The 12,886-nt window shown below is 33.1% G+C and overlaps 1 protein-coding gene across 4 annotated transcripts; it reads left to right on the top strand.

The window, feature by feature from the left end:
• The first annotated feature begins 164 nt into the window (after positions 1-164).
• Positions 165-12,280, top strand: LOC106065020 (protein FAM227B-like). 4 transcript variants are annotated; one of them, XM_056018367.1, is made up of 16 exons: positions 171-281; positions 767-793; positions 1,396-1,500; positions 1,671-1,779; positions 2,381-2,524; positions 2,608-2,672; positions 3,306-3,455; positions 4,852-4,956; positions 5,420-5,524; positions 6,490-6,616; positions 7,589-7,705; positions 8,156-8,289; positions 8,939-9,093; positions 11,010-11,087; positions 11,169-11,313; positions 12,092-12,280. In XM_056018367.1, the coding sequence occupies exons 3-16, from the start codon at positions 1,417-1,419 to the stop codon at positions 12,173-12,175; spliced, it is 1,602 nt and encodes a 533-aa protein (XP_055874342.1). In that variant the 5' UTR covers positions 171-281; positions 767-793; positions 1,396-1,416; the 3' UTR covers positions 12,176-12,280. The 4 variants fall into 4 exon arrangements, with proteins under 4 accessions (XP_055874343.1, XP_055874342.1, XP_055874344.1 ...); XM_056018368.1 differs by lacking the exon at positions 767-793 and having other exon boundaries at positions 165-281; XM_056018369.1 differs by lacking the exons at positions 171-281; positions 767-793 and adding an exon at positions 1,011-1,090.
• The last annotated feature ends 606 nt before the right edge of the window (positions 12,281-12,886 follow it).

The following is a 12,886-nucleotide window of genomic DNA, read 5'->3' as shown; positions in this document are numbered from 1 at the left end:
CTCAAAAATCAAAGTATAATGTTAAAAAATTAATAAATCTAATACCTAATTTATTTTTTAGGATGTGTGTGTTATTTTTCGCTTGTAAAGTCTTTTTTCCGCAATTTTACTTTTTAATCTTTATTTGATATATTTTTGCTTGTTTCCACTCTGGTATTGTTTAGCGTTCATAACAACAGACATGTTTTGCCAAATGTACCCAAGACACGAAAATGTACACACTTTACACAGTGATTAATGCACAATAAAGAAAAAAAAACAACAACATCCAGATCTAGAAAGTAAAGTAGAACTTAGTAGCAGCTGAACCTCACAAAACTGCTGCATCTATCTACTAGATAGATATCATATAGGCCTAAGTCTAAGTCACCAGGAGTAGGAGCATGCTAAAAAAGCCTAAGGCTAGAAGTAGAATCCCCCGCTAGATGAAGATCTAGTCTATATTATATTATATATAGTAGAGCCTATATATAATTTATTGTCTCATAATTTAAAATTCAATCTAGCTATTTTAAGTGAAAAATCGGCAATAAATGTGGCGAAAGTAAAAAAAAACAACAGACTCAGATCTATATTAGTAGCCTGTATATTATAAAATAGACCCTTGCCTGCCTGGGGTCTTGAAGTAAGATACCATGAGTCTGAGTAAAGTACTCCAGTGTAGGACGTAATCATCTTCTTTTTTGAAGTAACATCTGTATTATAGACTAGAAGATAAGTGAAGTGAGTTGTTGATGTCCTGATATTCTTATTTACTTCTGCCAAGATTATAATACTCAAGTTCCTCTACAATGTAAGTTTCAATCTCTTATTGATATTTTATAGTAGGTATAGCGGCGATTAGTAGAGGTATACTATAGGCTATAATTTAAAAAGATCTTTATTAATAAATTAAAGATGTTTCTTTTATAAATATTGATCTAGTGATGATTGGCAGGTTTCAAAAGAAGACTACTTAAATTTGCATTCATTATATGGATGATACAAACAGAAAGATAAAAAATCTCAAACCCTTGTGTTGAGAGATTAAATTAAATAAAAAAAAGTATCCTTAACATGCATGAATAGATTGATACATGATTTGAAACATGTGTAGGACATAATTATTATTATCTTTTTTTTTTTTGTAATTTATAAGATAATATTACTTTTTAATCCCATAATTATAATACTGGTATTAAATTGTTAACATAATTTGAGAAATATTCTTTTATAGTTAGACCTATATTTAGATCAATAATGGAAAAAAGTATCATGTCTTAATTATTTAAAAAAATAGTTTAAAAGTGAATTGTATAAAGTAGATAGATATAGGGAAATTTGTGAAAAGAATTTTTGTGTGTATTATAACAAAAAAAATTGTTAACACTTAAATTAAATGTTGTCTAATTTCAGTTTTTAACTGTCTAAATTAAAATGACAACATCTGGAGAAAGTGTTGAAGATACAATGGAAAAACCACCAACAAATTATGAAGAGTTTTTAAAGGCAGAAGGTTTAGTAAGTATTGTAATTTCTAGACTTTTAAAATATTTATGATGTTCAAGTTGTTTGCCACATTTACATAATTATTTCTTAATATTCTCTCGAAAGTTCATTGAACATTTTTATAACTTATTGGTACTGCTTATTTATATCAGAGTTGCTTTAAATATAACTATACTTTTCAGAATGACTGGCCATTCAAAATGAGTTTAGAAGGACCTCTTGACATTGAGTCAGAAGGATTGTTTATGGGAACACAAGAACACATTGCTGAATTATTGAGGACTGCTGCACGTATCCTAATTTTTAAAAAGGTGTAAATTTGAGATTCATTTTGTGCCAATCTTTGATTGATGAGTAGCTGATAAGCATACTATTTCTTTTCTACCAAAATAAATATATTAAAATGTTGTTTGTAAAATGTTTTACATGTTTCGGATGTTCCTTCAGAGTTGAAGATAATTTACTTCCTAGTCCAAACCTCCCGCAGGACGACGGGTGATGGGAGCGGGCAAGGTTTGAACCCGGGACCATCGATAAATCCAAATGACAGTCCAGCGTGCAAACCGCACGACCAGGTAGCTTCCATATTATGAACATCCTGGCCCTTAGGATCTGTAGGTGTGAAGTTAAATCCTTTGCTTAACTTAAAGATATAATCTTTGTTTTTTAATTCTTCATTTTTTCAGTCAGTAATAATATTAATAATAATATTTTTGTTTTTTCTATATTTGTATTTTGATTTGTATTGAATACCAGTTAAATATGTTTTAAAAAGACGGCTTTATAAAATGCTTTTATTGTTGCACTTAATATTACAAGATTTCTATTAAAGGCACATTTTTATGCAATTTAAATGATTATTTTTAGTTTTACCTTAACTCTGTTCTCAAAGCTGTGGGATTACAAATGTTGGATGAGATGGAGACTAGGCTGGATGAACTGGATAATGTCCTGTACATGTATGCAAATGAAATACTTACAGATGACAAAAGAGTATCTCGAATAGCAGAAGGACTATTTCATTCTCCATCTTCAAGTATGTATACATGTAAGCTGTAATCATGATGGTGATTTGTAGTCTTTGCTCAACTACTGAATGTTCATTACTTATTATTTCAGCATTCATAACAGAGGGAATGGAACACTTAATATCTCGTAGAAATTCAAAAGCAGTTAAAAGTTATGTAAGTTTTTTAAGCTACTATAGATGACTGTTTGTCCTTCTTGAATTTCATTTTTTTCCATTCTAAAAAAAATAAGGAAAGAAAGAATATCTTCATCGATAAAATACATTGTAAATATTTTGGGTTAAGTTCCTATCATATTTGAATTACAATGAAGAAAAACTATTTAAGTACAGTAATTTATCACTTGAGGTTTTCAAAACAAACTGAAAAGCAAAATATACAAATATAAAAAAAAACAACTGATAATTGACATTTATAGAAGGTGTTAAATGTATCATGGCTTATATTTGGCTGCCTGGTCAAGTTGTATGTGCTCTTGATTGTTCTCTCAATGGGCCCAGGCTCAAAGCCTGCTAGTTGCCATCCAGCAGGAGGTTTGGGTTAGAATTAATAATCTTCCATTCTGAAACAATAATTTTAACATGTTAAACAAACAAACTGTTAAAAAGTGAATGTAGATTTTGTAAAGTACAGGAATGCAAATCAAATAGAAATAAAGAAGTATTTTGAAATAAAAACATTTTTAAATAGACCATGATCTTACTTGTGATACAGAAAAGTGTATACATTATATTTATATTGATTAATAAATGATATAACATTCTGTATTTTTACTACAATAATGAACAGGACTTGATGGACAGTATGCTAGAGTCCAAGAAGAGAAGTCTAGACAATCTCAAGTTTCCAGGGTTTAGTCAGGGAGAATTGATAGAGCTTCCATCACAACTAGAAGTACCTCCTATTCTGCATAGGGTCACCACAGCACAGGGATTTAATGTAATTGGTTGACTTCTCTTTTTTTAGGATCTTTCTTTTTTTTCAAGACCTACTGTTAGCTTACACTCTCCTTATAGTTAGAAGCAAAAAGTCTACAAATTTTCAGAAACTGGCAGCGAAGTTGCTAGGAGTCCCACTAATAAAGCAAATGTCATGGGTTGGATTGGCCTATTTTTTTTTTTCCAAAGCCTATCTGATCAACAAATCTTGCGTGTTGCCCCAACAGTTCAACAGGGATAGGAGGGATCCTTAAGGGACTGCAGGCACGACATGGCCTAAATTGTGCCGATGTGCCTCAAATAAAAAATCAAATCAACAGGGATAGGTGAAGATATGATCAGATCCAATTTTATTTGAACCTTGAGCAGGAATTGATTCTCTTTTTTTTTAAATTTTCTTGTGCTACTTTTTTTTTTTCAACATTCATATGTAAAGTAAAAGGTCAGGACTAGAAGTGAGAGATTTAAACTCTTAAGTAGCCTGATTGGTTTAGAAAAATACAGAATTTTTTTTACTCTTTGAAAAATAATTATTACTAAGCCTTATAAGGCTTGAACATGTTGAAGCTGAAATGAATGAAGGAAAAGTAGTCCTTTTCTTTAGGGGGCATGTAGGCTGAGTGGTTAAGTGCTTGGCTTCCTGACTCAGGGGTCGCGGGCTCATTTCATGATGAGACTGTGAATTTGAGTTTTGGAATTTTTATGGTGCCCATGTATCCACCCAACTCTAATAGGTACCTGACATGAGATTGGGAATGTAAAATTTTTTGGTCATTAGGCTAGTTACATAATACCCCCTTTGATTGCTGGCCTAAAAAAACACCAATCTTTACATCATTTGCCATGTAGATCCCAAGGTCTGAAAGAGGTACCTTACATTTTTTTTTTATCCTATTCTCTAAAGCAGTAGCATTACTAAATTTAGAGACTGTAATTTGAGATTTTGACCTCAAATACCTCAAAGAAAATTAATTTGCTAGGACAAATTTGAACAAACGCTCCTTCTTCCCTAGCCCTATTAGAGCATGGAATGGGTTGCCTGAGCTAGCCAGGAAAACCAGTGACTTGGCAGAATTTAAGTCATTGGTTAATATGCATGACTAAATGGATGACGCGTAGGTCGTAATCATCTTCTTTTTTGAAGTAACATCTGTATTATATAAGAAGAAAATATATTAGTGGCTTTGACATTTGTTGTGTATATTTATTAGATACCCATTATATATAATATCAGTTAAATAAAGTCAAGGGAAATTGTGTTAACCTTGTTGATTTTTTAACTGGGAAAATAATTTGTAACAGTAATATCTAAAGTGTTCAAATGTTAACAGAGATATAAAACAAACTCTATCAATGATGGAGAGAAAGTAAAAACTATTGTTTTCTTACTTTTTCAGCCTGGCTTTGAAAAATTTTGGAAAAAGTTGTTTTTATCAGAAGCTTCCTCAGTCATCCTACAAGACATGTTTTGGTGGGTTTTCTTGGACATGTTCTCTAAAGAGGTTAGACACTTTGACTATTAATAGCCTCCAACAGATGCAATACATGAGAGAAATAAAAACTAAAGAAAACATTGAATAAATAAAATAGCTATTTGAATTTTTTTCATGTTAATACATTCTACCTGGTCCTGCGATGCTCTTGAATTTGAATTATTTAATGAATTATTTAACACACAATTCATAATTCTCCTTACATACTTCCTGGGTATGTCTAAATTCTGTGGCTATGGACAGAAAGAAACAAAACAAAAAATACATTAAATTCTAATTTATTATTTCTTTTTATTTTCCCCAAGAATTATTTGTCTATTCTGATGAGACGACACCAAAGTTTCTGAGCTTTGTCAGTGTTAATCAATACAATGTGGTAACCGTTCTTTTAACATATAAAAAATTTACTTCTGAGGAAAAACTTCTTAACTTTCTCTATACCTGTCTAAACAAACTGTTTTTGTGTCCTCAGGATAATCAAGAAGAGGTGAAAGATTCATTGTTCGATAGAGTTGCTGACAGCTATGTGGCATTGTTCACAAGCATTAATGTGGAAGTAAAAGATAAGTTTCTATCAGTAAGTTCACTTTCCCTTTTTTTTTGCTAGACAGTAATATAACTGTCACAGTTCTTGTGAATTTACTACAATTGATTGAATTATTTGAATTCAGAGATACATCTTTCTTGTTGAGTTTAATTAAAGTAACAAGGCTAATGGGTCTGGATTGGGCACACAATGGGAAGAGCAGCAAGAAATGCAAGGCATGCTGGAACAAACAGAAGAAGAGAAACGCTGGGAGACCAAAGCAAACATGGAGTAGATCGGTAGACCAAGAAACAAAAATGTCAGGATGTACCCGTTGGGGGAAATAGCCTAGAACAGAGTCTGATGATAAAGTTCAGTTGTGGGAGTCAAAATGACTAAGTCAAGTCAAATTATTCAAGTTTTAATGTTTGGATTGGGTTTCTGTTCTTCATTCTTATGGATTTGTATTACACTTGTATGGGAAAATCCACACAATTCAAGTGTATGGTAAGCGCTGTGCACTATCATTCTGATGATCCTGGATTTGAATCCTTCCTGCTGCTATCGCCCCTGAAACCTGTGAGAGGTTTAGGCTAGGATGTAATAATTTGTATATCTGAAGTTAATATCCAAATTAACATGTAAAGAAAACAAACAAGTAAAAATAGCACATTAGCTATTCAAACAATTTTTATTTAGCTGTAATACAAATATTTTGCTGCCAGTTTGTTTTACAACCATTAACCCTTAAAACGCGTGTGGTAGTTTAGCCTCTAAACATCGTAATTGTAATTCAATTTTGTATGCACTCATTGTAAAACTGCTCAGCTCTTTAAGGGTTAAAGGCTGTTTTATACTTTTGTTATTTCATGTAAGCCCATAACATTGTCTAGTTCACAACAGTCCACTTTAGTTTATAACTTATCAACATGACATTTGTTTTGTACTTCTATATGTCTATAAGAAAAAAGAGTGATAAAAGTTATTCATGTAAAATGCACAATTCCTATCTTCAGGTCTACCCTAACTGTTTGGCTCAAGCCATTTATTGTGTTTTCAAAGATGCTTTTCCAGAATCACAGCAAAGATTTAATGATGACTTTAAAAAGTACTTGGTAACATTGATATTTGAGCTTGTCACTGGTGAGTACTTTTGAAGGACAGAGAATACTTTTTAATTTAATTTCCTATCTGTAATATATAATAAACATAATCTTGTCCTGTTTTTACTTAGGTGAAAAGCAAGAGCGATTGACTATTATGACATTAGGGTGCAATCATTCTTAATGCCCAATAATGCATCCGTAACTCAATACATTTTTGTACTTACATTTTCATCATTGATTGCTACATCTGGATCAAAATTTTCTGTTACAGCCATTCCTATTTTAAAAAGAATTTATTGGACCATTTAAAAAAAAAAAAAAAAATATTACTAAAAGTAGTTTTAGGCTTAAAAAAATGGTTTAAGTGTTGCAGATGTAATTTTTAGGTTTCACCAAGGACAATAATCAATAAAGTGAGTCCAATCCTAGATGATTTGTATGTGCTTAAGTCATTACTTCCAGAGCTAAGGCCAATGCTTTTTCCAGAAAGTTATCCTTTACGAAAGACTTGCAATGGGCACATGGAAAACTGGTCTTCCCCACCTCTGATATGTGGATATTCTTTTTTCTTCTTCTAGCCAGCTTTTTGCAGCTGAGCTGTGAGCTCTTTTTCAGGCTGTGCCAAGGAAAAATAGTGTGCTGCTTTCTTCAGTTGTTCATCACTACTGTACAGGGTGTTGGTTATGTTGGGCTGGAGTGGTACTTTGGTCTGCCTAAGCTGGATTAGGAAGGAGTATTCAAAGAGGATGTGGTTCATGGTTTGAAGCAACGAATATCGATGTTGAGTACTGGGAAGATATAGTCCTTGACTGTATCATGTAGAGAGAGATGGTGACATAGAAAGCTTAATGATTAAATGCTATGTATATTTAAATAGTCTATTTTTTTAATTTTGTTAATAATAAGAATACATTTTCATGATTTTCTGTAGCTTTGAAAATGGTTAATTTTGTTATTACTGAGTTATTCCATCTCTAGTTAGCACTGAGACATATTTTCTTTATCTAAGGTTTGAGACCTGTGCCTGGAATATGGAAAACTTGGAATGATGAAGGTCTGGAACAAAAAACAATAAAAGAAACAGAAAAAGCTAAAATGTTACAAGCTGCTGGTCTGCACCAAAAAGGTGACAGATTTTTAAAAGAAGTTTTTTAAAAAGATAATTTACTTAGATTACAATGAAATCATTGACAGAAGTTATACAGATTATTTTCATCTCAAAAGTTAATAACATTTTTTAAATGGTTTCTATTGCTCTCTTAATGTGCAGACCAATAACTAAATGTCTTGAAATGTTTTTTTTTAATTACTGAGTGGTAAAGCGCTTGGCTGCCGATTTGGGGGTCCTGGGGTTTAATCCTGGTGAATACTGGGATTTTTTATGGGTACATGAGTAAAGGCAGTTGATGATCATTGTGCTTGCCACATGACACCCTCATTTATGGGCCACAGAAACAGATGACCTTTACATCATGTGCCCGATAGATCGCAAGTTCTGAAATCGGAACTTCACTGCTTTTCTATTAGATTGTAGTTTCTATGTTATCTGATTTCTACAATATTTCTTTTTTTATAGTCAATTTAAGTCTTGACATGGAAGGTTTTAACAAAACCATAGACAAACTTGGGACAGAATTAATACAGCCAGTCCAGACATCAAGGGAAACAACCAAAACTAGCCAAGTCAAAGGAAAAACTATCCAAAGAGAGGTTTGTTTTCATATTGATGTTCCAGCCAAAACTTTTCAGTTTTGTTACAAAGTTCTGAATTGAAAGTTGAGGTTTTTTTTTTACTATTCTAGAGAGTACAAATGTAAGAAAAAGCTTTTTTTTTTCTCAAGGGCACAGTGACTGAGTGGTTAATTGCTTGGCTTCTGAACCTGGGGTCCTGAGTTCAAATCTCATTGAATACCGAGTTTTGGGATTTTTAGGGTGCCTCCCACCACCCAGCTCTAATGGGTACCTGACTTTAGTTGGGGGAAAGTAAAGGCAGTAGGTCATTGTTCTGGTCGCATGACACCCTGCTTGTTACCCATTGGCTAAAGAAGCAGATGAACTTAACATCATCTGATTATAGATGGCAAGGCCTGAAAGGAGAATCTAAATGCCACATGAAAAGTTTGAGTGAGACTTGTATGGATATACGTTTCATTTGCATGACTGAAATATTTTGTTATGTATTATCTAGTTCTCCAATTACTTAGAAAATTGCACAATAAATAAAAATAACAAATAAACAATATCAACATTTCTCCATATTACCTATTAAAATTACATTACATTTCCTAAGGAAATTAACTTTTTTTTTTTTATAATTTCAGTATAATTACCTGTAGTTGTTTTTATTCTCTTGGTCTAGTCCCATCAAGTTGGACCAGGGCCAGACTTTGAGCGTGTCACATTCAACACATCAGGTCGGAGTCCACTCATAGCTCACTATTTGCACATGAGACATCTCCGAAACTATAAGCAGCCAGGAATGAAAGTCAGACGCACAGAAATTGTCAAACTACCATATCCTATTTTGAATAGATTGTTATATTTAAAATTGCTATATTCTGTTTTAAATATTTGTTATGAACAAACACTTTATCTCTTTCTTGCTTTTCTGGATACAATGGAAGCTGTTCTGATTGTGTTGGGAAAAGATTCTGTATCTTCACCTATCCCTTAATCTGTTGGACCATTTGGGTACTACACATGATCTGTTGACCATCTTTCTTCATTCCTCTGTCTCTTTTGCCTTGACTAGAATCTCTTTCAATGACACATTTTCTTTGATGTCTTGCCATCACTTTCTCTGCTTCTTTTCCTCATACTGTTTCTTCCTCATACTGTTTCTTCCCCATACTGTTTCCTCTCCATACTGTTTCTTCCCCATACTGTTTCCTCTCCATACTGTTTCCTCCTCATACTGTTTCTTCCCCATACTGTTTCCTCTCCATACTGTTTCCTCCTCATACTGTTTCTTCCCCATACTGTTTCCTCCCCATGCTGCTTCTTCCTCATATTGTTTCTTCCCCATACTGTTTCTTCCTCATACTGTTTCTTACCCATACTGTTTCTTCCCCATACTGCTTCTTCCTCATATTGTTTCTTCCCCATACTGTTTCTTCCTCATACTGTTTCCTCCCCATACCGTTTCCTTCCCATACTGCTTCCCCTTCATACTGTTTCCCCTTCATACTGTTTCTTCCTCATACTGTTTCCTCCCCATGCTATTTCTTCCTCATGCTGTTTCCTCCCCATGCTGTTTCTTCCTCATACTGTTTCCTCCCCATGCTATTTCTTCCTCATACTGTTTCCTCCCCATGCTATTTCTTCCTCATACTGTTTCCTCCCCATGCTATTTCTTCCTCATACTGTTTCCTCCCCATGCTATTTCTTCCTCATACTTTTTCCTCCCCATGCTGTTTCTTCCCCATACTGTTTCCTCCCCATGCTGTTTCTTACCCATACTGCTTCTTCCTCATATTGTTTCTTCCCCATACTGTTTCTTCCTCATACTGTTCCTTCCCCATACTGTTTCCTCTCCATACTGTTCCTTCCCCATACTGTTTCCTCTCCATACTGTTCCTTCCCCATACTGTTTCTTCCCCATACTGTTCCTTCCCCATACTGTTCCTTCCCCATACTGTTCCTTCCCCGTACTGTACCTTGAAGGAATGTCATTGCGAACCCTGAGAATTTTGTAAACTACTTTTTAACCGTCTATTTTTCATATCTGCTGATTGATCTTTTAATTACAAAAAATGTTGCTACCCTTCTTCCATGTCAGTTTCCTTTTTAAATATATATTCAAATTACCTTGTCAACTTACTGAAAGAAAAAATTAATTACAGAAATTCATTTAATTTACAAAACTGTCCATCTTAAAAATCACAGAAGTTTCTATAAAGAAGAAAAAAATTACGTTTATAATAAAATTCGGGTGCAAGTCAGACTGTTACAGAAATTGTAAGAGGTAAAGATGCCAAACTTTCCTTTCCAGAAGGTGGTGATTATAGCCTTAGAAGGAATGCCTGGTGTTTGAAAAAAAGTTTAAGAGATATTGATGAATTTATAAAAGAAGCAGTAATTTTTTCAATACAATTATTATTTCATTTTTGTTTCACCAAACTTTTAGCTATAGTGGAGCAGATCTCAGAATAAGTATTTTGTTACAAGTTAAATCTGACTTTAATACTAATTACAATTATTACAAGTTCAGAAATTTTTTTCTCTTTAATTTTCTTGCCAACTTCCATACCAGTACTCAAATCATTAAATAACTTTTGAAATGCATTTTTCAATGTACACAGCTCCGAAAGCGCAGATATTTCTACATGCAATCAGGTTTTTAAAATAAAATCTCTCTCTTAAAATATTGTACATGTTTATATTTTCTTGGTAAATGACAACTTGAATGTTACAAAACTTAACCTATTAACTCCAGAAGGCCCAACTTATGAGCAGCTAATTACCAGCACCATCAACAAAGCCAATGCCTCAAAGAAACAATATGAAAGGTAAAAGGTTTTTTATTTTTTACATTTCTATGTTTAAAAATTTCCTTCACTAATAAAGATTATGTCTTCTTATCTTGCTAGAACCTCTGAACAGACAGAAGCAGAGATTCTGGAGTTACATAAGAAACAGAGAGATATTAATCGTAGAATCAATGCAATGAAAAGAGCATTTAACAGTGTCAAGACAGTTCAGGAAAGGCAACTCCTAATTGATAAATTTACTGAGGTAATGAAACAACTTTAAATTTTGGCCGTTCTTCTTCTTATGGTTCTCCCATTGATCACCTTGAGTTGGACGACTGATCCTGTTTTAGGACACAAAGTTTGCTGCTCTAATAACAAAGTCATAATCAGTTTCCAGGTCTCTTAAAAGTTATTTAGATGCAATTTAGCATTTATTTGTTTAATAGTCAGTATTTGAGATGTGGCTTTCTATTAATATAAATTTTGTTCCTATTGGTTCTTTGCTTTGACATCGCTGACTGTTCATTTTACCATTGTTTGAAAGCAGTTATTCTGGGATGGCATTGGCTTGAAGATTCTCAGGGGGGGGGGGGGGGGGGGGGGGGAGAACCATGCAGAAGCTTGTCATTACCTGAAATGAACTATTTGGTTAAACGCAAGATGGTTTAGTGCTTCCACATTGCCTAGCAAGAATCCAGGCCTTACAGTGTAATGCCCCATTGCAACCATACTGAGGCTGCTTTTTGAATTAGTATAATCAAGTTGCCTGCAGCGCCCTGATGTATTGTTGCTTCAAAGATTGAACTTTCTGACATATAACTCATTTTCAGAGATGCAAAACAGTGATTCAGTATATTCCATTTTGTGTATGCATGCTCACCCATTTATCTCTAGCTAGTTAAAGATGGACTGCAATGTATAACATATTACTTAATGAAGGAGGCCATTGAAATTAATAGTAATGGTGGACTAATTAATTAAAAGTATTTTAGAATTTTCGTTATATAAATGCTAAATAATTTTGTATTTACTCATTGCAGGAAATGAATTTGAAAGAAGTTCTAATTGACAAGTTACAGAAAGATGACGAACAACTTAGCGATGGACATGAAGAAGAAAACTAAAGTCTCGAGTTTTGAACAAGAAATATGGAATTATGGGAAACATTGAATACTAGTGTACATTGTCAATGTATAAATATATTTATTCAATAAAATTACATGAACAAATCTCTTGTGTGTTTACTTTGTATAGAATGCAACGATAAAGTTGATTAAAAAAGACAAAATAATAAAATAATTAAAATGTAGTGTTCACTGAAACAATCAGTTGAAGCACATTCCTCGTCCCATATGCTAGGACAAATTTGTACAAATACTCCTTCTTCCCTAGTGCTATTAGAGGATGGAATGGGTTGCCTAAGCTAGCCTGGAAAGCCAGTCACTTGGCAGAATTTAAGTCATTGGTTAATATGCATGAATAATTGCATGACGCGTAGGACATAATCATCTTCTTTTTTTGAAGTAACGTCTGTATTATATAAGATAAGTTGACAACTAACAAAGACCAAGAAGTATTTTTACAGCATTATGATCATCATGGTGTAAACATTTTTATTATAGTGTACATTTTAATACTTTCTGATATCCAGTACTATGCCAAAATTAAACTTATTTATTTCTGCCCCCTTTCTTTTGTTCTTAAAAAACAAAAATGTCATAATATAAAATGTACACATTCCAAAAAGATAAAACTATATATTTCAATTCTATAAGTACTGAAGACTATTGTGTCTAACTCTATGGTCTAACAGCCATACATTTACATATTGCACA

This window comes from Biomphalaria glabrata, chromosome 1 (assembly GCF_947242115.1).
Source record: "Biomphalaria glabrata chromosome 1, xgBioGlab47.1, whole genome shotgun sequence".
Taxonomy (NCBI): domain Eukaryota; kingdom Metazoa; phylum Mollusca; class Gastropoda; family Planorbidae; genus Biomphalaria; species Biomphalaria glabrata.
Note: the sequence above shows the minus strand (reverse complement) of the source record. Positions and strands in the feature narration are given on the sequence as shown.